The 24,732-nt window shown below is 44.5% G+C and overlaps 1 protein-coding gene across 1 annotated transcript in view; it reads left to right on the forward strand.

Moving 5' to 3' along the window:
* The window catches only part of LOC147899600 (uncharacterized), a 220,419-nt gene that overhangs the window by 113,517 nt on the left and 82,170 nt on the right, over window positions 1-24,732 (forward strand). Inside the window, exons 9-13 of the mRNA XM_087377757.1 lie at window positions 17,448-17,534; window positions 17,854-17,912; window positions 18,212-18,337; window positions 18,639-18,720; window positions 18,829-19,005. Coding sequence (XP_087233883.1) covers window positions 17,448-17,534; window positions 17,854-17,912; window positions 18,212-18,337; window positions 18,639-18,720; window positions 18,829-19,005 — 531 coding nt within the window. The remainder of the gene's footprint in view (window positions 1-17,447; window positions 17,535-17,853; window positions 17,913-18,211; window positions 18,338-18,638; window positions 18,721-18,828; window positions 19,006-24,732) is intronic.

A 24,732-nucleotide genomic window follows, 5' to 3' on the forward strand; every position in this document is an offset into this window, starting at 1 on the left:
TTGACCTTCCGGTGCTAGGTTTACCTCCTTAACCTTGGCTCGGCCATCATATCCTTGGAAGCACCCTTCTTCCTGAGTTCTCTTGGCCTATTGGTATAAGATCTTGCGATCCTCAATCATGTATGCCTTGTAATGGGTAGGTACCTGTCGTAGATCCTCCTTCTCTTCACCCTCTTCTTTGACTCCTCCTTAGGAGGGAATTCCTCTTGGCCCTAGCGGGAGCCTTCGAGCTTTTGGATGTTGGGAGCTTTGAACCTGAAGGGGGCTCATTCATGGCACTTATGGAGCCAATTGGGGAGGTAACCTTGCTCATCCATGCTCCCCAATTGGAGGAGAACTCATGGTGAGCAGTAGTGGCACCAACATACATTAGCCTGACACATGTCTTTAAGTGCTTCTAAGGAGAAGATCCCGGTGCAACCAGGTGCCACGGAACCAAAAGAAGAAGAGCAGCAAGACAGTGATACTCTGTCATCCTCGGTGTCTGAATCAATGGAAGAATCATATGGGGGGGAGAAGTTCTCAGAGGAGGAAGTTTACATGATGGGGGTGTCTCCGACCCTGTCACCTGTAGAAAAGGTAACAGCTAGTCCTCAACAGCTTTAATCTATGCTTTCCCCAAACCTCACTCCATGTGAGAAAGACGAATTCCTAGAAATGTACAAAGATTTTCCTCACCTCTTCGTAACTAGCTACCGCCACCTTCGCCATGTGATTGCCATAGAGCACAAGATAGAGCTAAAGCATGATGCGAAGCCTGTGGCTCAGAAGTATCGGAGATTAGGGCCCCTACAGACCGATGCTTTGCGCTCAGAGTTGCAGAAACTTATAGAAGCTGGGTTTATTGTTCCGGTTCACAATACTGAATGGGTTTCACAAGTGGTAGTCACCCCAAAGAAAAACAACAAGTGGCGGGTCTGCATCGAGTATAAGAAACTCAATGCAGCCACCAAGAGGGACCATCATCCTCTTCCCTTTCAAGACCTCATTCTTGAGAAGATAAGTGGTCATGAGATATATACTTTCTGTGATGGTTACTTAGGGTTTTATCAAATCAGAAGATGTGCTTAAAACCACATTTGCTAGACCTTGGGAGACATTTGCATTCAAAGTAATGCCATTTGGCCTCACCAATGCTCCTGCTACCTTTCAAAGATTTATGCAGATGGTGTTTGCTCCTTATTTGGGGAGATTTCTTGGAGGTGTTTTTAGATGATTTTTGTATATTCTCGTCACGTAAGCAGCACATCATGAAGGTTAGGTTGGCCTTCCAAAGAGTCAATGATGCGAATGACAGTCTCAACTCTGAGAAATGCACCATTGGAGCCACTCAAGGGAGATTACTGGGACATATTGTCTCATCCGAGGGCGTCAAGCCTGACCCCGAGAAGGTAGAAGCTATGCTCAAGCTCTCCCCGCCAATAACCAAACGTCAGGTACGCTCATTTGTCAATCTAGCAAGATACTATCGCCGCTTCATTGATCAATATGCTGCTTTGACACGACCCATGACTATGCTATTGAAAGAAGGGGTTGATTTCTCTTGGAATGAGGATTGTGATCATGAGTTTGCACAAATCAAGAATGCTTTGGCTTCAGAACCCATTTTACGCAATCCAGATTGGTGGTCAAAGACTTTCTATATCAATCCTGGGTTTGGTGAGCACACTCCGGCAGGTATTCTTCTCCAGCAAGGGGAGGATCGGTTCATGTACCCCGTTCGATTTGCTTCTCGACAATTGCTCGACACTGAGCGACGCTATTCAGAGGCTGACAAGCATGCCTTATCTTTGGTGTTTTGCATTAAGAAATTTAAGCATTATGTGGCTGGAAAGTCCTTCATTATACTCACTAGCACTAGTCTTGCAAAGCAGGTTCTTCAATCACCAAATCCCATGGGCCGGCTGGCCAAATGGTTTGCAGTTCTACAAGAATATGATTTTTCTTTCAAAATTGTAAAAGGGGGTTGTTCCAACTTGAAGAATGCTTTGATTGATTTAGAGGAGTGCCTTGATGTAACCCTTGTAGCAGCCATAGAAGTTGGGGATCCATGGTATGGTGGTATCTACAGGTTTCTAACTGCTTTCTCCTTTCCTTCAGAAAGTACTAGCTATGAGAGAAAGAAGATCCGCAGAGATAGTAGGCGCTACACCCTCCTTGATGGGGTGTTGTACCGTCAAGGCATGGATGGGGTACTAAGACGGGCCATTGATGCAGATAAAGTACCTAAGGTATTGAAGCATTATCATGATGGATTTTGTGGAGGCCACTATGCCAGTGACTATACAGCTAAGAAGATTTTACATGTTGGATACTATTGGCCGACCTTGTTCAAGGATGTCACTTTGTATCGCAAAACCTGTGAACCATGCCAATTCTTTGGTAGGAAGGATTTGCGTCCTGGGCAACACCACCCAGTGATGTCCATCCATCCGTTTCAGAAGTGGGGAATAGATTTTGTCGGGCCCTTGCCCATGACTACTCGCAAAAAGAAGTATCTTTTGGTAGCCACTCAGTATGTCACTAAGTGGGCTGAAGCTATCGCTCTCCCCGCTGCAAATGGTAAGGCAGTTTCAACTTTCATATTTGAACATATCTGCACAAGGTTTGAGACACCCATGGAAATTGTCTCTGACCATGGGAGTCCATTCTTAAACGAAGCAATGGAGTTACTCATTGATCGTATGGATATTGATCATCACACTTCTAGCATCTATTATCCGGCATCCATGGGTCAAACGGAGGGGACCAATGACCTCCTTTGTAAAACCATGGGAAAAATGGCCACAGGGAACAGGAGCCAATGGGATCAGAAGGTCACTGAAGCCGTGTGGGCTTATAACATCACTCATAAAACGTCTACAGGTCACACTCCTTTTGAGTTGGTGTATGGTACTGAGGCAGTTTTACCACTAGAGATAGAGATTCTGGCCTTGAGATTGGCACAAGAACAGAGGATGACAGAAGATGAACATGTAGAGGCCAGATTGGTACAACTTGAGAAGTTAGATGAAACCCGACGCCTTGCACTACACCAAACAGAGATCCAAAAGAATCGACAAAAGGCCCGCTTGGATGCTAAGATTCGCAAGGGATGGAAAAGACACTTTGCTGAGGGGGATGTTGTGCTATGCTTTGATAACAGATTGGATCACCAAATGGATAAAAAGTTTCTGTCACTGTGGACCGGTCATCATGAGGAAATGTAGCAATGGGTCTGTACAAGTTCAGGAGCTACATGAGCCATATGGCAAGAAGGTGATCAACAAGCGTTACCTGAAGCCCTTCTTTCTGTGTGATGGACCCAAGCAAGGAAATGCTGTGCATTCCCTACTTTGGGGGGAGGGGATTGTTATGGATAAATTTGTCTAAGGGAAAAAGACATAAGTATGAGTGTGTGTTTGTATGTGTGGCAATAGTATAATAAAATATGGTGTGCATAGGGTCCAGGGTTGAGGTAGCAGGGCATGACCATGTGCCGCCCTACCACGTAAGAGGACCCATAAGGTGTGATGTACATAATCCATGGTAGTAATTTTATAAAATGTAAGGTGGCATGGCTCCTCCATGTGCGACCCCTCCACCTAGGCTGCATTTAGTGAGATATGGCTCAAAGTCCATGGGAGAAGTAATATAAAATAGGTGGAGATGGATATTATATTGGGTTATTCCCTCCATATAGGATAGGCCCATGTGGGGGAGGTATAGAATGTCAAAGAGTGCAAGTTAAATAATGGGTAAAGTAGGATGAGGTGGCAAGATTCCTTGTGCCGACCCTCCACTTGTCCTCCTAGATGTTTGAACGTATTATAAATTTGGAAAGAGACCAAGGGAGTAGGGATATGGAAGTTGATATATGTGGAAAAATGTGGCCAAGTATCGCACACAATTGAGAGTGCGTAACCGCCTAGTCCACATGGGAGACTCTTCCACACACACCATGCATGTGGGAGGATGCATTTATTGGGAGAGACCCTCTCTCTTGGCTATAAAATGAGGGGGCTATTCCTTGATGAGACACGCTCATTCTTGTAAAGCCACCTTGCTAGCACTTTGATTTCCCCCTTTCCTTGCTTTCAAATAAAGCATGGCCCTCTTCCCTTGATGTCTCCATCTTTACATTCCTACTCCTATCATGTACATGCTTCTCTTTTCCCTCTCCCATTCCCCTTGTGCCATAGTCTCCCTCTTCATTCCCTGCCCTTCTAATCCCTTTTCCCCACCCATGACAACGTTTCGTCCTCACGTTCTCCTTTGCTCTATGGCCCTTGAGCGTCGCCATACCTATCCTCTAGCCTCTTGTCTTGGTTTCTTTTCCAGCTAATAGTGTTCCAATTCTAGAATTGGTTTGGTTCTCAGCCATAGCTTTGAACTCCTGAAACCAAGAGAACACCTCAGGTTTTTCCTTCATGAGAAAAAGCCATGTGAACGTGGAAAAGTCATCTATAAAGGTCACAAAGTACCTTGCTCCTCTATGCGTGGGAATAGTCATGGGGCCACATACATCATTGTGCACTATCTGCAACACTCTGGTTGCCTTGACCCAATTCTTGCCTTGTTTACTGAATGGCAAGCGATGCAATTTGCCAAGTGCACACCCCTCACACGCTTCATTTGCTAGTTGCTGTAATTTTGGCATTCCGAGTCATATTATTGTTGTACAAGTAGGACGATGCTCTGTTATCGACATGCCCAAACCTGCCATGCCATAAATCAGCCTGGGAAGTGTTTGCTACAGTCAATACCTTCTGATCATAAGGCTGAGCATCAAGCTTGTATAAGCCTCTGTCATATGTGGCTGTTGCTACAACCTCATACCCTTTCTTTGAATCCTTGATCCTGCATTGGTTATCTTGAAATTCGACGAACATATGTTGATCATGGGCAATGTTTGAAACTGAAATCATATTTTGCCTCAAATTTGGAACATACCAAACATCTTGGATATACTCAACTTTCCCATTAGCAAGCTGAATGGGAATGTGTCCAACTCTGATGATGTCTTGAGAAGCATCATTGGCACACGTAACCTGTTTGCCATGAATAAGTGTGATGCTCTCAAACCACCCCTGGCGAGGAGTCATGTGCTTAGTAGCACCACTGTCGATATACCATGTATCACTTGCAACAAGGGAAGCATCCCGTGATTGATTTTCAGCATTCAAATCCCCCCTGGCATCCATCTTTTCATTAAATGCAGCAAACACAAAATCTTTATCACCTTGGGCAAGATGAGCTTCACCATGTGCATCTAAAGCACGAGTTTCAGTAGGGGCAACAAAATTACTGCTAGAGCTGTCCCTTTGCCTCTTCTTTTCATTGGCAATCCTTTTCTGACACTCTGCAATGTAATGCATTGGCTTGTTGCAATAATGCATTTGCCGTTTTTTTGATTTTTGCCTGAACTGCTTGTATTCCCCTCCTTGGGCTGAGTTGTATGGCTATGTTTTAGCTCAAACTTTTTCTGAAATTTGCCCTTTCCACCCATGGCAAGCGTTTGCTCACCCTGACGAGAGGCTTTGGCAAAATTTGAGCATCTCTCCTCTTCCTGCAATAAAGCCCAACTAACTCATCGAACGAGAGTGGGGCTGCCGTGAGAACAAGAATCAATGAACAACGAATGTGCCATATGAGGGCGCAAGCTATTGAGAGTAATAGAGACGAGCTTCTTGTCTGCTATTTCCTCATCAATAGTTACGAGCTGATCACGTAGATCAATGATTCTGGCAATATGATCAGTGATGGTCTCGCCATCCTGCATCTCGAGATCCGTGAGTTGATTTGTCAAGGCAATGGCCCTTGCCTCATTCTTAACATGACACATGTTTGCCAATCTTTCCCATGCTGCCTTTGCATCCTTGCACGACTTGATTGTCGTCATAATGTGCCTCTTCACATTTGTGATAATCAAAAACATCGCTTGGGCACTGCGGCGGTCAAACTTCTTCTGCTCCTCTGTCGATGCTATGGGACTAGTAGGAGGGACTGTAGCAGTTTGTTGTCTACCTGTAGTTTGACCCGAAGAAGCTGCGCTAGATGTAGATGAGCCTGCTAGCCTCACCTCATTCCTACTAACAATATCCCATAAGCCCTTACCAACCAAGATGTTCTTAAGCATGAATGACCACAAGGCATAGTTTGGTCCATCCAGCTTGTCACCCTCGGACAAATTGCCAAAACTTTCGGAAAGAGTCAACATGATGCAAAATGGTATACCCACAAGCTGCAAATGTACCTGCAAAAAGAATTGCAAGTCCCAAAAGTGCAACTGGCTGCAAATGTGCCTGCAAATCCCAAACTAATACTGGCTGCAAATGCAAAGTACGACTGGTTGCTCTAAAATACCACTGGCTGCTTAATGCAATCACTGCAAAAATGGCATCAACCAATCATTGCAAATGCATCCAACGGAGCGCAAAAGCATCCACAATTGTAAAGTAATTGCAAATGCGCCCAACAATGCAGAGTATCTGGAAATGCACCTGAGAGTGCAAGAGTATGGGCTGCAAAAACAGTCCCGAAGTGAAATACACAGCTCAAATCGCTTACTCAAAGTGCACCTTGGCTCGAAACATCTACAAAACAGTCCACTAACTGTGTGGGCAAGCTGGAGATGACAAAGGAGCTGAAGTGAGCTGTTTGGAGCTAAATGAAGCTGTCGGGAGTACTTTTGAACCCAACACACGTGTAGAGAAGAGCTTGGAGTTGCTAGAACACACCCGGCAGAGGCTGGAGCTTAAAAAGGTCCAAATCTGAGCAAAAATGCCCAAAAACAGCTGAAAATTGCTGAAATCGCCTTCTAAGAAGTCGTACGGGCTCGAAATCAGGTTCCGACAAGTCGTACGGAGTCGTAGCACTGTTGTGCAATTCTGCGGACAGATCTGTACGGACTATACGGATGAAAAAAGAACATTTCTTTAAAAAATAAATAAATAAATAAATAAAATTTGAAAATTTTCTTGCCTGAAATGGTGCGGTACATATTTGTTTACATGTGGACAGCTCCGAAATTTTGAAAAACGTCGAAATCGGATCTCAAAAGGTCAAAAAACAGTCGCTGGACTGTTGGAGCTACCTCAAACGAAAGCTGGAGAGCTGAATGTGAGAACCAAGAACGCGCACTGGAGCACCAAGCTTGCGGGAGTCTAGAAGCAAGCGCGGGAATGGTGGGCTCTAGAGACGGAAGCGCTCTGACTCCAAATGTAGGAACAAAGTGGAGACAGGTTGTGAACACAAGTGAGCAAGAGTGCACACACAAGAAAGCTCCAATAGAAATGTTCAAATGAAATAATACAAGTACTTGGTATATATAGTACCCAAGTACTACTGTGGTCAACCATAGGGTTGACTTTATGCCTACAACACCATATCTTTGTAATCTCTTACAAATAAGGCTGAGATACCCGTATCCTAGCGCTCCAAGATGTCCATTCTTCGCATGGTGCCCTCCAGAAACGACTACTCCAACTTGTTACATAAGCCTTCTCAAAATGCAAGAGAATGACTATGATAGGCTGAGACTCCTTCCATGCCCAATCCACTGCCTTCCAAAAGGTGAAGATGTTGTCCAAGATGCCACGCTTCTAAACAAAACATGTCTTTGTGTGATGGACGCTGTCAGCAAGATGGGTATTCAGAAGGGTGATTGGGTGCCACTGTCGGATATCTCAGCTGCGTTTGAGCAACTGGGGGAGCAAGCCGAAGTAAAAAATCTCTTGGAAGGCTAACTACGGTGGGGAGCATGAATGCACTCTCAGCACCCAAAACTCTTGTCATTGTGAGCCTACAAACTTCAAAGTGGCTTCTAGGCAAATGGACAATGCTATCCAAGGAAGTACAATGAGATCATGAAAAATGGTACGCGAAATCTCATGGAATTGCCACAAGGAACTCATAGTATGCAAATGGACCTACAAGATTAAAACAAGTCCAATGGCAGTACCCAAAGCACCTGAAGGAGGATGGAGTCAAACCATCCTCTCGTGGGCACTTTTGGCGTGGGAGGGCCTCTAAGAACTCCTCATCTAAGAACGGGGCATGCATATGTCTACTCATGCCTTGGGAGACCACTGGAGGAGTATGTGCCCACTTGGATGTTTGGGCTGCAAGAACATGTGGGGTCTCCTCCTCTAACTGGAACAACTGTAGCGAGGATAGAAGGACGTGGTTAGCTCTAGAAATTGTAGCTCCTTGTTGTTGCTCCTTTGAATTGCTATTGGCTCCTAACTGGCCGAACCATCCTAAGGGAGTAGGGACGGTTGCTTCCAAGTCACTGCTATAGCTTGGTGAAACCCCTCCTCTTGCAATAGTGCATCGGGGATACACAATCCCTTCAGAGGGAGTCCATCAGATAGGGCTGCTCTAGGTGAAGCGTGATTGGGAACTGATCTGCAATGTTGTCCTAGCTAGGATATGCATGGATCCCCCTCTGTGCATTGCCCAATCTCCCATGTAGCATCTGTGAAGTCGCTCTCGCTACAGTTGTTAAGTGGCTCAACACCCACCTTTAGGGCTCACTACATAATCTGGAAGGAATTTCCCACTCCTAGCCAACTACCGCACTGGTTTAGCAGTGACTGTGTGACTTGCCTAAGCTGATCCTCCGGCTCCAATTATATCATTGCTATTGCTAGCCCCAATTGTATCACATGAGAATGCAATGTCTCGACAAAGATCTCCATTGGTAGGGTCTATGTGCACTCTTTCATCAGCTGAGTCGTAAAATCCCTTCACCTCTAAGAACCAAGGCTATTGTAGTAGGTGGGACTCGAACGCTGTACCAAAGCAAGCCTTCGATGGAGGACAAGATGGAACCATACCCCTGTCATCTATAAGAACCGTGTCACTGTATCAAAGCAATGTTCGGTGGAGGACAAGATGGAACGATTCTCCTTCAGAAGCCCTAGAAATGAGACGTCACTGGAAATCGTGGCACATGACGCATCGTGTCCATGTCATCAACTATAAACTCATGATACCACGGTATGAAGAACAGTAGATGTGGGATGAGGAAATGGGACTCTACTACACCGTGCCTGGGTGGTGATATGAGAGCTCAGTTGGAGAAGAAAAACACCTCTCCCACATATTTTGACCTTCTAGATATGGACGCTGTTTGAGGCCAAACTCGCCTAGATCCAATCATGAACTTGACTCCTATAGGTGTGAGGCCAACAATATAGCCCACCAGTGCTCTGTCCTGGAGGGACTCAACGACAATTTTCACTTGTTTGTCCTTGAAGAAAGTGCAATCCGAATGGCTGAGGAAGTCGATGGAGCTGCCATAAGAATGCCCCTTGCTAGACCGAATGGTCACTACCAAGATTACATTACCCGAAACAAAGAAACACAAACTTGCACCTTACTAGTGGGAGAAAGAAATAGTCAGGGGAAAAGAGGGACGGAAGAGGAGAAAAGAAGAAATAAAAAGGGGAAAAATGGGGGTCTTCTGTAGAGGAACAGAAGCCCCGAAAAATTCCAGACAAAGGGGTGTAGAGGAGGAAAAATAATCTTGCTTTAGTCGCCAACAGTTGAAGGCCAGCCTAGCTGGTGTGTAACCAACAAGGCCCCGCAAAGAACCGTAAGCCAAAAAACAACAGCCACGAGGAGAGAAGATCCTCAAGAGCTGGTGGCAGATTGGGGAGGATGCCCCGGACAGTAGTACGACTCAAGCAGGAGATGCAGCTGCTGTGGGCAGCTTCGTAGAGGGCCACCGTGAAGTAGTGTGGCAGCAACAGAGCGGGAGGTCCAGGTGCGCGTAGGAGGGAGGTGGAGCAAAAGGTCTGGGGGGTGGAGAAGACGGCAGGGGAGGCGGAGAAGAAGACAGGGGAAGGCATGACAGAAGGCAAAGGAGAAGGCTGGGGGCTGTGGAGGAGAAGATGGTGGGGGGAGGTGGGAGCGGAGGAGATGGTGGGGGAGCTGAGTCAGGGAGGGGTGAGTAGGGCCAGGAGGAGACGGAGTGCGAGCAGGAGAGAGCTGTATTGGTTAGCCCCCAGTTCTACTATGAATATTTTTGCACCCTCTCCATTTTCTTGGAGTGTTTCCTAATGATTCATGGGCCCCAAGCTTGGCATATAGAGGATCATTGTTTGTGCAAGTGCAGTGTGTAAGGATTTTCTCAACTGCAAACTCCAGACGGTGATTGTTTGGCATTTACTTTGAAGGTTAAAGATTGCCTTCGTTCCCCTAGAATTCTTCTCTCCACGCATGCATTCTGTGAGGTGTATACCCAAGTATTGTTTTGATTGAACAATCCCCAAACACGAGCACCTGCCAAGAGCACCGACGTCAAAAGTGAATGTGGTTTGTTTGTGTTGTGTCCAAATAATCGTGGTTTTTTTCTTGGCATTGCTTACTTTTATGCCTGCATATGAGGGGACGTGGGTACAGTGAACCTGGAATGGGGTAGGACGTTACTAGGAAAGGTTCTTGCTGTACAGGCTGTGGTACAAACTGTAGCATGGAATCCTGACTGCTTCGGCAAGCTTGAAGAATGGATGTGGTAGAGGTTGCTGATGGCAGAAGGTTGCAGCAGTGTGTGCAAGGTGGAGAAGGTTGTAAGCAGAGTCTGCAGTACAGCTAGGCCTATTTATACGGCTGGCAGATCTGGTCGGCTGGCAGCAAAACCATCAAGTCAGCTGACTGGTCTGTAGGGTCGGTTCCAGTGGGCTGATTTACAGACCAGAGCGGCCTATAAGAGGAGACCTAAGATGGTCTGGAAACTGAACCCTCTACCGAAGGCCTCTACCGAAGGTACGCAGAAGCAGGTTTCTGCTCATCTTTCTTGTTCATAGTTCTCAGATTTGTTTAGTCCTTTCTGACTGTCTTTTTCCAGCAATCTGCTGGATGTTTTCTGGCTCTATCATAGGAGCTGTTTTTTTCACCAGATCAAGTCAGCAGACTGGTCTGTAAGGTCGGTCCCAGTGGGCTGATTTACAGACCAGGTCGGATGGTCTGTAAGCTCTTTTTTGTGGACTGGTGGCCTATAAAAGGAGCTCTAAGAGATGGTCCAGAAACTGAAGCCCTGTACCGAAGGCATGCAGAAGCAGATTTCTGGTCATCTTTCTTGCTCATAGTTCTCAGATTTGTTTAGTCCTTTCTGACTGTCTTTTCCCAGCAATCTGCTGGATGTTTTGTGGCTCTATCATAGGAGCTGTTTTTTCTGCTTTTGTGGTTGGTCTGAATCTTACTTGGAAGTACAAGCGTTGCTCTATCTCTGTTTATTAACAGTTTCTGGGTTCAAGATTCATTGTGCAGTCATACATGTTTTGAAAGAGTCTCTTAGATCTGTCCGCTGCGTGGAGGTTCAAGGTTTTAGACATCTATTTATAACAAGATCTAGCAGAATTTCTTAAGGCATTCTAGGTGTCTTTGTAAGCTACTTTTGATTCTTGTAAATAATAACCACATCATTTACATATAGTAGCAAAAGGAGGGTGTATCCTACAATTAGAATCCCCATTCATAGTGTGTGGTAGTGCATCAATGAACAATTGAATAAAGTCAGTGAGATAGGGCATCCTTGTTTGACTCCAATATCACTACGTATAGTTGCCTTTCCATTTAATTTTGTTCCATCTACTAATGGTACACACTCAACAAGGAGGTAATCCCGTGACAGACAATAGGCATAGCTGAGGCAGTTGCACCTCTTGGGATGAGAGGAGATGGGATGCTAGAGACACCAGGCTTTGTCATTTAGTGCATCGTCTATAAAGAGGTTCCTCGTACCTCATTATGTACTCCTCCAGGACTTCCAAGCAAGCTTGGGATACCTTGGAGAATATGTATCAAGCAAGGAACGAGGATGTCGTCACAGTTGATGGGACTGATTTATGCCTCCAAAATGTCCTGTATGTGCAAGGGATAAATAATAATTTTCTTTTTTTGTTCTCTTTTGGAAAGAGAGGCTTGCCTGACATTTTTGAAGATGATGAGTGCATTGTCAAGGATAGAGAAATAGACTATCAAGTGGTCACTACAGGCACTTTGGATCAGGGTTTGTACCAACAAGACAAACATGAAAGCAATATGTCTAGTGCATGTGTGGCAACAGTGACTGCAGAATTGAGATTCACAATTATGTTATGCAAGACTTGGCCATGTGGACCATGGCTTTGCAGTTGTTGTAGGGACACGGGATAAGACATGATATGCCTTCTTTGGACACTTCTTCTAGACATGTTTGTGGAGAGTGCATATTGGAAAAAATGCACAAGAATGCTTTTCCTAGAGATGGATCTATTAGAGCTGAGAGCAAATTGCAGCTCATACACAGTGATGTGTGTGGTCCCATGAGGGCACCATCTTTGGGACATCATCTATATTTTTTTACCTTCATAGATGGTTTTTCCAGATTTTTTTTTCCAAACAAAAGTCTTCTATTAAGTATGAAAGAAACTCCAAGAGCAATGCTCAATAGAGGAATACGTCATGCAAAGAATGAGATTTTTTAAATTTTATTGCATTTTTTACAAATTTTCATCGGTGTATCCTTTGAAAGAAAAATCCGAGGTCTTTCAATGCTTTTTCTATGGCTAAGACCCAGCGGGGGGTCACTTGTCAATTCAAGATGCACTGCATAGGGTCTCAAAGCAGTGCTTGCCTCGAACACCCCTATAAAATACGGGCGGCATTAGAGGAGGGTCTACATTAACCCAATATATCCAAGGAATACATTTATGTCTTTGTGTATGGGACTAAAGGTGGTGGCCTTCCCCCCTCACATGTGTAACATAGTGGTTTTTGGGGGGGCGAGGGGGGGGGGCTTTGACCTAGTTGACACATGTACATGGGGAACTCTAATCCCATATACAACGGTGTATAGTGGGGGTCCTTGAATATAATGAGGAGATTGAAGACCCTCCTCACATCCTAGCCGGCTCTTTTTGGTGTGAGGAGGCTTGCATGGCTAGGGAGCGATGGAGGACCCCTCATAGCCGGTGCATCTTGCGCATGCCATGTGGCACGCCAACATGATATAAAAGCCGTTGTTTTGGCGAGTGTGGGCTGACACCGACACTTGGCCTGACTGTTGTCATTTGGAAGTGGTGACCCATGGCAGTTGTGCGACTGTCAATGGCTCTAGCAGCTCCCCACTTGACTAATTCATGCGCGTGCCTCCCCGTGGCATCCTTCAAAAGGCTTTAATGCATGAGCTAGCGGTACTTTGGCAATCCTCAGGTTTAACGACGGCTATTGATGGGCTTGCAGTTGCATCTATGACAAGCTTTTGGTGGTACCTCGTGCTGTTTGGTCATGATGGTGGTCCACAAGATTGGATGCATGGTCAATTTAAAGAGATGAATTGTTTTTTATGAGTGTCTCTTGAGGGACGTCTTGGCTATGTGCTGTACGCTTTGAGGAATTGACCTCAGTGTGGTGTTGGAGGTGTTGGCCTTCACCCCTCACATGTGTGATGTAGTGGTTTAAGCGGGATGTTGGAGGTGGTGGCCTTCACCCCTCACATGCGTTATGTAGTCGCTTATGGGTGGGGGGGCGCTAGTTTACATGAGTGGATGGGGGACTTTAATTCCATATACAAAGGTTTATTGTGGTGGTCTTTGAATATAATGAGGAGATTGAAGATCCTCCTCACATCCCAGCTGCCTCTTTGGGGTGTGAGGAGGCTTGCATGGCTAGGGGCTGGGGGTGTGGGACCCCTCAAATTACCATGTGGCACACCAATGCTAACGTCCATCAATTACACATGGAAGGCAACAGTTAACATGAGACATTTACCCTCCACTGTTCATCATTTACTTAATTACATGCCATGAGGGGGTGGTCCAATGTGCCAACATGTGTTTGGGTGTGAAGTGCAGACTTCGAGTATAGACAAAGGGGAGAATGCATGTCAGATGCCTTAAAAGAATTCTTGAAGAAAAGAGGGATTATGGATTGATGTACAACCCCTTAATACACCTCAGCAAAACGGTGCTGCTAGAGGAAGAATAGGTCTCCGAGCTAGATGCACGATCTAGAGAATTAGCCACAAAGATTTTGGTTGGAGGCAATAATGTGTGCATTGCATGTTTTAAATAGATGCCCCACCAAGGCCTTGAAAACTGTGACTCCATTTGAGGCTTGGTACAACAGAAAACTCAAGGTGGACTACCTATAGGTGTTTGGCTGTGTAGCCTATGCACACACGCCTATTCAATTGAGAAGCACGCTGGACGATAAGACAATTAAATGCATTTTGTTAGCTAGAGCAGTGAGAGCAAGGCTTACCGTCTACTTTATCAATGAGCATTGCAAGAAGACGTATATATGAGTCAGCCTGTTGGTTTTCAGATGCCTGGTAAAGAACACAAAGTATGCAGACTTCATAAGGCACTTCATGGGCTGAAACAAGCCCCACATGCTTGATATGAGAACATTCATATATTTTTGACCAATCAGGGTCTACAAAATAGTCGAACTGAGAGTATCTTTTATGTCAAGAAAGACAAAAAGGATTTGTCGATTATCACCTTGTATGTGGATGATATGTTGCTCACAGCACAAATGAAGAGAAAATGTAAAATTCATGAAGGCGAAGCTTCAGTTGAGATGTCGTTACCCTATCATTTGGTTTATGCAAACAGATGAAGGCAATGTGCTTAACAGTCAAAATGTATTTAGGGACTGTTACAAAGGTTCAATTTCCCGTACTGTGAGCCTAATATAGCTCCCATGGAGCAGGGTTGAAGCTGTTCATGAATGATGCAGGTAAACCTTTTGATGATGTTTTATCTAGTTATGTCAAAGATAGGTCACATGCAGGAGAGATTGCTTTGATCTACTGTCCTACACATCAGAACATTGCATATGTTTTCACCAAGGCCTTATCCAAAGAAAAGTTTGAAGGCCACAAACCTTTTGGCTTACTTCCATTTGGTGATGGCGATCACTCCTTGTACACCAAGACATTGTCTCCACAGGGGGTATTGGAAATATTGTAATATTTAAGGCAGTGACTGATGTCTTAGTTAATTAGGAGGGTTAGGGGCAAATTTTCCTTTTAAGGTTTTCCTCCTAACCACAATTAGGGGTATAATTAGTAGTCATGAGTTTTAACTCCCCCAAGATTTTAGGGTTTTATCATGTTGATAGGCCTCTTGTATCTCAGTTTAGCTCAGCTCTGCGTTTTTGAGCTTTCTCCATCTCCAAACTCTCAAAAACTCATAGCTGTGCTACGCCCTTAGAGCTTCCAAAAGGTCCCAGGAGGGATAGTTTGAAGGGGCTCAAATCCTTCATGATATTCAAGGCCTCCATGGCCTCATACTTATATATGGGACTAAAGTCCCACTCTTGTGCAACATGTCACCACAAGGGGTGAATGCCGCCAATGCCTCCCCAATAGTTAGGGATTTAAAGAGTCTCATTTTACGCAGGAGGGGTCAGGAGACATTAGGTCCACTAGGGCAGGACCCTGTATGAATCCTGATAGCATTGCTCTACAAGAAACACAATACTTGGGTTCCAACAAATTGGCAGAAGAGTTACCTTCGAGAGTTGAATGCAAAAGGTGTTCATCGCCAACCTAATCCCTGTCAAGGTCACGAGCAGAACAACATATCAAGAGCATGTATGCCCAAAGAGGAGACTGATGAGTCCACCATGGTTAGGGCGAGTTTGGGATGCTGAGAAGCCATTAGCATGGAACATGAGATGGGATGCTGAGAAGCCATTAGCATGGAACATGAGCAGTTTGACTGGTTGGAACAGTCAATGAACCGGCATTAAGCGATACTGCTGAAGGAGGTAACATTTTCCAGCAAGAAGTACAGACTGCCACAGAGACAGCCGTCTTTGCAGAATCCAGACAGTAGGTGGAGCTTTCTAGCATGGATTGCCATGCTAGCAGATGCGTGAGCATTGCATGGCCCCACAACAGCAGGTTGGCCTGGCAAACCTAATAGTTTACACAGTTTCCAGCCCTATAATTGGCCAATGGGGGGGTGGAGACAGCCTGTAAAACACAGCCTTGCTGCCCTCAATACAAACTCTGCAGCCCTTTCAGCATCAGTTGAGCAGAGCATCAGGGCAGGAAGGACAAGCTTAATTTGACTATACTAATAACCTCACTTCAGCTTTTTCTTCTTAGATTGGCAATAATACCATTGTTTTGGTAGCTTTTCTATGTACTTGGGTAAAGTGGGAAATTGGTACCTATAATGGATATTTTTTTGATGATCAAGCTCTCTTTCTCCGTACAACTTTTGGTTTTTTGGCACAATGACATGCTCATTTTCCTTTGCTTAGTGATTGGGATGTGGCAGATGTCTTTATTTACTATCTATATCATAGCCGTGCTATGCCCTTAGAGCTCCCAAAAGGTCTTGAATCCTCCATGATATTCAAGGCCTCCATGGCCTCGTACTAATATGGGACTACAGTCTCTCTCTTTTGTGCCACATGTCATCACAGGGGTGAAGGTCGCCAATGCCTCCGCAATAGTTGGGGCTTACAAGAGTATCATTTTACGCAGGAGCGTCCAGGAGACATTTGGTCCTGCAGGGCAGTGGACACAGAGCAGGAGAATGCTTATATGGATCCTGATAACATTGCTCTTCAGGAAACACAATACTCAGGTTCCAACAAGTTGGCAGCAGAGTTACCTTCGAGAGTTTAATGCAAAATGTGTGCATCGCCAACCTAATCCATGTCAAGGTCTTGAGAAGAACAGCATATCAAGAACATGTATGCCCAAAGACTAGACTTATGAGTCCACCATGGTTAGGGCGAGTTTGGGATGTTGAGAATGAAACATGAGATGGGAGTCCTGCAACTCATGGACCATGTAGGCTGCAGTTTGAGTGGTTGGAGTCTCCAATAAACTGCCATTTAGCCATGCAGCTGCTGAAGGAGGTGACATAGCCTCGCAAGAAGTACACAGACTGCCACGCAGACAGCCATCTCTGTAGAATCAGGCAGCAGGTGCAGCTTTGAAGCATGGATTGCTATGCTAGCGCACGTGAGCATTGCGCGGCCTAACAATAGCAGTTTGGCATGGCAGACCTAATAGTTTGCACTTCCAGCCTTATAATCGACCAGTTAGGGGGTGGAGATAGCCTATAAAAACACAGCCTTGCTGCCCTCATTCTCTACAAACTCTGCAGCCTTTTCAGCATCAGTTGAGCAGAGCTTCAGGGCAGGAAGGACAAGCTGTAGCTTGAGTATATTAATAACCTCGCTTCATCTGTTACTCTTTTGTTCTTTCTAGATCGGCAGTCATACCATTGTTTTGGTAGCTTTTCCAAATGCTTGGGTAAGATGGGAAATTGGTACCTGTTAAATGCATATTTTTTAAATGATCAAATTCTATTTTCCCTACAACTTTTGTATTGGCACAATGGCATGCTCGTTTTCCTTTGCTGAGTGATTTTGAAGTGGTAGATGTCTATATTAACTATCTATATCTCATACATGTTGCGCTAATCGTTTTCAGGTTGCATATATAGGAACTGGATGAGAGGATGGAACAACTAAGAACAGCACTTACCACCAAGACAATGGAGCGGGACTATGCTATCTCTGCAGAAAAGCGAGTATGACTGAGAATTAGTTTTATAATAGAGAATGAATGAAAGACTTGAAGCTAGTATCGGACAATGTTTTAAATGTCTGTCAACTGGTGTATGCCAGCCTGAAATGTCTGTTAACTGATTTTTGCCAGCCTGAAATTTTTGCTGAGGAATAAACTCTGTCAGTTTGTACACCAAATATTTTATGTATGAAAAGTGACACTTTTATATATAAGGGCTTTAATCATATGCTGAAGTGTGACTAAAGAACGTGTATTGTTGTATTATTTTCTGCCAACCTTCCAGTCCCTTATATAACATCAAATCCTGCATTGACATGTAGGAAGTGGAAGCACGGAGAGTTGCAGAAGAGGGTCTGCAGAAAAAGTGCAGTGATTTATTGTAAGAGATTAATCTTTGTGCACACCTTACAAACAATATAAGACGTTGTGTTGAACAGTCCACAGAAATCTTTTTTAAAGGGGCGAATAGGCATCTTAAATGGCGGTTTCTTGAACAGCTGCCTACCATTCTCTCTGTTTGTTATTTCCTATTTTGGCAGCCTTTTGTATACAGGATGGCTCTATGGGAGCAATAAGCAGGGATATGATAATGCTGAATCTTAAGCCACCTTATGCTGTACATTTTTCTCATTAATTTGGAAATATTCCCGTCATAATTCTCTTTGAGTTTGGTGGTAGATCTGAATTACAGGCAGCCCGAGAACAACAAACAAAGATTCAGAATGAGCTTCTTGAGTGTAGAAGAATGGAAGGAGAAGAGATATCACTACGTGAACAAACTCTGTCCGAGCTACAGAAATGCCAGTATGGGTCGAGCAAAAAACTTAATATTTGTTTACACGAGTTTCTATTTCATGGAAAATATGCTGGTGTAGATAGTACCAAGTCTTTTAAATCAATTAGACAAATGCCCTTCAAGAACAGGTTCAGTTTAGTGTGACACATTGAAACGTACTGGAAAAGATGCAACAGAATTCCAGAAGGGAAGACTGTGTTTATGGTTATCAAACGAAAATTTGTCACTACATGGGCCAGCATTTCAATTTTCATTTATTCTTACATCTGTGATTTTTATAATGCTGAGAGGGATATTGTGTTTGCCTAGGAAGCAACTAGATTTGGCAGAGAAAGACACTGAACAGCTCAAAAGCCTTATCACACAGTTAGACTTGACAAGGGAGGAGCTGGTTTGTTTTTTAAACTTAATCTGAAATTGTGCTGGTTTTTTGTTGATGTTTTTGTTACCTTTGTGCCTGGGGAATTGACCTCATGTAATTCTAGTGTTCATGTTTCAGGTGGGCAAATTGAAGTCTACTCTGGCAGATCAACACCTAGCTGAAAATCGTGCAGCTTCGTTGGAGATGGAGCTTAGAAGGCTTACTGAGGAAGCTGAAATCAGAAATACTGAACTTTCGCAATTGCACAGCTTCTTGGAAGCCCTTGGCCATGAACGTGATCATCTCCATGCTGAGGTACCTTGTAAGATAGTCTTTCAACTTTACCATACATAGCAGTTGTGTTTCCTCCAATTACTCCTTTTGTTCTTATGAGCATGTGTGATTCTTGTTTAAGAACTATTTGCAATCAAACTGCAGTCATTAGCAACTTGCTGTTGAAGCATGCCAAGAGCTCCCGCTTTGTTGGAGATTGAGAAGCCAAAAAATCCATTCAAGCAAAGTCAACCTTGTATCCCATTACCCGTCTGTCATCTTTGACAATTGCTCTACTATTGAAGTGATATCTTTTGTTTTGTTGTTGGAAAAAATATCATGTCGTGGACCAAACTGGACATGGAGAATGAGCATGCCATTTTGCATCTCTCTCCTTATTTTTTGAAGGATGTTGCTGATGTTTGGTATACACAATGTCCTCCAATTACTTTCATACATGATCTAGAAGATGATTTCTTAAGGAGCTTCAAGCTAGAAAAAGTTTGGACGCTTTACCAACACAGAGTTCAGGACTGCTCTCTCCGCCCTTCATAAGGGTAAGTGCCCTGGTTCCGATGGTCTAACTCCATCTTTTTTTACAGACTTTTGGGATATGATAGGTGATCATATTACTTCAGCCCTGCAGGGCATTTGGGACTCGGGTGAGATGCATGACTCACTGACCGAGGGACTCATACACCTTATCCCGAAAGGTGGCAACATGAATTTTGTATCCCATTGGAGACCCATCACTCTTTTGGGCACTCTATACAAAATCCTTGCCAAGGCGATCAACATCTGATTGCAGCCCCTTATTCCAGACCTCATCCATGATACTCAGCAGGTTTTGTGCATGGTAGGAGCATATTTGATAATATCTTTTCCTTTTGGGAAGCCACAGAGTGGGCTATGCAGAAGCAGGCAGAGGCTGGCAGTTCTACTGTTGGACTTTGAGAAAGCCTATGACAGAGTAGATTGGGGTTTTCTTGGGGGCACTCTTCTATGATTTGGATTTTCAGATGCATGGATTAGAGGGGTGGCCTCCCTTTACAGATCAGCCCACAACCAGGTTTTGATCGGAGGGGTAAGGGGTGAGAGGTTTTCGATTTCCAAGTCAGTTTGTTAGGGATGCCCTCTAGCGCCCTCCCTCTTTCTTTTTGTGGCAAAGCTATGAGTATCTTCCTTAGATCTTAGGGTGATCTTTATGGGCTGAGATTGCCCCTAAGAGAGGAGTAGGAGCTTCTTGATTGTGAGTTTGTTGATGACACTGCTATTTTTATTGAGGCCTCTTCGCAGTCACTTGATTCTTTCCGGACAGCCTTGGATATCTTTTGCTCAACTGCAGGGGCATACATTAACTGGCATAAATCCTTTGGCTTTTGGATCAGTAATGAGGACACTCCAGGCTGGGGAGTTGACATTGGCTTTTCCTGGATTCAGAGGGGTGTTCCTGTCAGATATTTGGGATGCCAGGTAGGATTGGGCATCTCTCTAGCACAGCAGTTTGCCCCAGTACTGGAGAGTATAAGGAAAAAGCTTATTTTTTGGAGCTCAGCCAAACTCGACCTTGCATCTAGAGTTGTGGTAGTGAACCAGGTTCGTTTGGCCACTGCCTGGTTTGTGTGTTCTTGCTGGTGCCGGTCTAAGGATGCATCACTCAGCTCATGAGACCAGTCAGGAACTTTTTATGGAGTGGACTTGCTGGCACGACAGATGTTGCAGCGAGGGTGGCCTAGGAGACCATTATTCTCCCTACATGTGAAGGAGGCCTTAATATCATTGACCTGGACTTGCAGTGCAGGGCATTGCTTTGTAAGGTGGTGGTGAGGGGACCTCGCTGGATTTTTACTTCCGCCCCTCTCAGATCTCTTGCCTCTCCTTTCATGATTGCCATCCTAAAAGCTTGGGGGAGCTTCACGAACACTCTTCGGAGGGTTCCGCCCTCTACCCTTGAAGAGATTGATAGGCAGTTGATTATTTGGAACCATAGTATACTTGATGAGCATGGCAGACCACTGGGCACTTCCCATTACATGCAGTGGTCTAGATGGGAGAGAGGCCCCGCCACACAGTAGGCATTTGGAAGGCATTTATCATGCTTCTTCATTACCGCAGATTTACGTAGGAATTTCTAGAGGAGGCTGTGGAAATCCCTCAGGAATAGAAAGATCACACTTTTCTTTTGGCTTTCTATTCATGGAGGGATTGCAGTGAACCAGTGGAGATCACGATTTGGGGCTGATCCCACTTGCCCTCGCTGTCATTTTACAGAGGAGTTAGTGCGACATTGCCTTTGGAATTGCAGTCAGGCGAGGACGTTTGGAAAGGGGTTGCTTGGATACTCAGCATTTTTCATACTTCCCCTTTCTTCATGACTTGGGGCTCGGTCGCATGGTTATCCCTTACTGGGCCCCACGTATTTTATGAAGGTGAGCCTTCTTCTTGGGCACTCTCGGTCTGCCGGCAGGTGATAGAGCCCTGCTCCCTTCAGGATGTATCACTTACTCCCTTCAGAGCTTCTCATGCTTTAGTGGACACCTCTTGGGAGATTTTGGCTAGCATTTTCTCTTGGCACATTTGGAGTGTGAATATAGTGGGAGAGAGGGAAGGAGTCTCACTTGAGGCTTTCTCACAAGCACAATGGGAGAGTACACACAAAGGTGGAGGCTGAAAACAGTTTTTCTCTTCTTAGTTGTGAAAGCCAAAAGAACTCTAGTACAAAGAAATAGAAGAACCCTATATGTGGGTCTCAAACCAAACTCAACTAACTAAGGTGGCATACTAACTGAGCCACGAACTAGTGTAGATAAGGATAGCTGTCATCCAGCTATTATTCGTGGGCGGTGTACCAACCGCATCTCCAGCTAACAAGTCGGTGACATAAATACACAACGGTCACCCTGGCATATCGCGAGTGGAGCTCGATATCTCAACACTCCCCCTCGAGCTCAATCCCAATTCCTGCACACCAAGCAGGTCTTTGAACTTGCGCAGCTTCTCTGCGCCCAATGCCTTCGTGAATATGTCAGCTACCTGATCCTCTGTGCTGACATAAACTAGATCAATAAGACCTAGTAAAACCTTCTCCTGCATATAGTGATAATGCACCTCAATGTGCTTTGTTCTAGCATGAAAGACTGGGTTCTTTGCCAAGTGTATACTGCTCATGTTGTCACAATAAATGACAACCGGCCCATCTGTAGACTGATGCATATCATAAAGTAGCTTATGCAACCAAGCTACCTCACATGCAGCCATTGCTGCACCCCTGTACTCAGCCTCTGTGCTCGACAAGGCAACTATAGGCTATTTCTTGCTGCTCCAAGTGACTGCAGCACTCCCAAAAGAGAACACATATCCACTGGTAGATTGTCTATCAGAAATACTACCAGCCCAATCAGCATCAGTGTATCCATGCAACTGTATCTGAACCCCAGCCTCATAAAATAGTCCATACTGCAATGTGGACTTCACATACCTGAGTATGCGTCTAGCCGCATCCAAATGCGGTTTCCTTGGAGCCTGCATAAACTGACTTACCAACCCAACAGCATAGCTCAAATCTGGCCTGGTAATAGTCATGTAAATCAAACTTCCTACTATGCGTCTGTACATAGTAGGGTCTTCCAGAAGCTCACCTGCATCTGCGCTCAGCTTCACATTCTGCTCCAAAGGAACTGAAATAGGCTTACAGCCTGTCATCCCATATTTGGACAGCATGTCCAGTCCATATTGCCTTTGCAAGAGCTGTATCCCACTTGGTGATCTAATCACCTCAATGCCCAAGAAATAACGCAGCTCTCCCAAATCCTTCATCTCAAACTTCTGCCTCAATAGCATTTTCACATGAATGATATCTTCATCACTATCACCTGTGATGATCAAATCATCAACATAAATGACCAGCAGCATAATCCCTTTCTCTGTTTTTCTCACATAGAGTGAGAAATCTGCCATGGAAATCTGAAAGCCAATAGTGACAAGATACTGTCCTATCTTGTCAGACCATGCTCTAGGTGCTTGCTTCAAGCCATACAAGGCTTTCTTCAACCTGCAAACAAACTCAGGATGAGTAGCATGAACATAACTTGCTGGCTGCTCCATAAAGACCTCTTCTTGCAAATCACCATGCAAGAAGGCATTCTTTACATCCATCTGATGTAAAGACCATCCCTTTGATGCAGCCATAGCAATGGCTGCTCTTACGGTTGCCATCCTTGCAACCGGGCTGAAAGTTTCTTCATAATCAATGCCATATGTCTGTGCATACCCCTTGACAACTAATCTTGCCTTGTATCTATTCACAGAACCATCTGCATTGTGCTTGATCTTATAAACCCACTTACAGCCAATTGCATTCTTGTCTTTAGGCAAAGGCACCAATTCCCATGTAGCATTAGCATCCAAGGCATCCATTTCTTCATCCATGGCTTTCTCCCAGTTTTCATTTCCCATGGCTTGCTCAAAAGAAGTGGGTTCTGGTTCCTGTATCACTTTGACCATATAGGCATAGTGAATGGCTGTAAATCCATCATATTTCAGCCTATCCACAGGATACCTAACCCTGGTAGATTGCGCAAAATAGGCTCACTTCCAAGTGCTCTCAAAACATCCCTGGTCTTTCTTACTCCAGGTGTAACAACAGAAGGAATACCCAACTCATCATCAATGCTCTGTTCTGAGCCACTGGATTCACCATCCACATAAGAGTGACCTGCATTCACATCAAACATGGGCTGATCTACCTTCTCTTTTCCTTTTCGTGATACCTGCGTACCACTATCTGCATTGCTTTGAGGAGATTCTCCTGATCTCAATCTACCTGTCCATGGCGAAGTATGTGAACCACTGGTAGAGGACACTGCAGATCCATTGATATTTTGTGATTGCTGCTGTGAATTTTGTGCAGCATTACCATTTTGTGCATCTACATCAATCATCACATTTACTGGTTTATACCAGCTGCTCATCTCATAAAAAACAACATCTCTGCTCACTGTGAACTTACGTGTAGAAGGGTTATAGCATCTATACCCTTTCTGCTGCAGAGAATAACCAATAAAGACGCACTTCTCAGCTTTTGGATCCAACTTGGACCTCAACTCATCTGGCACATGGACATAGGCAATGCAACAAAAAATTTTCAAATGAGAAATATCTGGTTTCCTACCAGTATACATCTCCTCTGGCGTCATGCCATGTATTGTTGCAGTGGGAGTCCTGTTCATTATATAAACTGCTGTAGCAACTGCTTCAGCCCAATAATAATCTGGTAGATCTTTTTCATTTAGCATAGCCCGAGATACCTCTCCAATATGCCTGTTTTTCCTTTCTGCAATTCCATTTTGCTGTGGGGTGTGATTGCATGAATATTGTTGCTTTATACCATGCTCCTGCAAGAACCTTGCAAAGTCATTTGAGAGGTACTCTCCCCCTCCATCTGACCTTAGGCATTTTATTTGCAGGCCTGTTTCTTTTTCAACCATAGCTTTGAAAGCTTTGAAGTGCCCAAACACTTCACTTTTCTTTTTCATAAAATACACCCAAAGTTTTCTGCTGAAGTCATCAATAAATGTGACAAAATAGTGACAGCCACTAATAGATGCAGCTTTAGTAGTCCACACATCAGAGTGGATTAATTCCAATGGCTTTTTACTCTCTTGAACATGCCTAGGAAAAGGTTTCCTTGCCTGTTTCCCAAATTGACAGGCTTCACAAACCTTGTGCATTTCTGCAACCTTGAATTTAGGCAATCCTGCAACAATATTT

Source organism: Dipteris shenzhenensis, chromosome 8 (assembly GCF_047967505.1).
Source record: "Dipteris shenzhenensis isolate YYH24624 ecotype China chromosome 8, Dip_SZ_1.0, whole genome shotgun sequence".
NCBI classification, from domain to species: Eukaryota; Viridiplantae; Streptophyta; class Polypodiopsida; order Gleicheniales; family Dipteridaceae; genus Dipteris; species Dipteris shenzhenensis.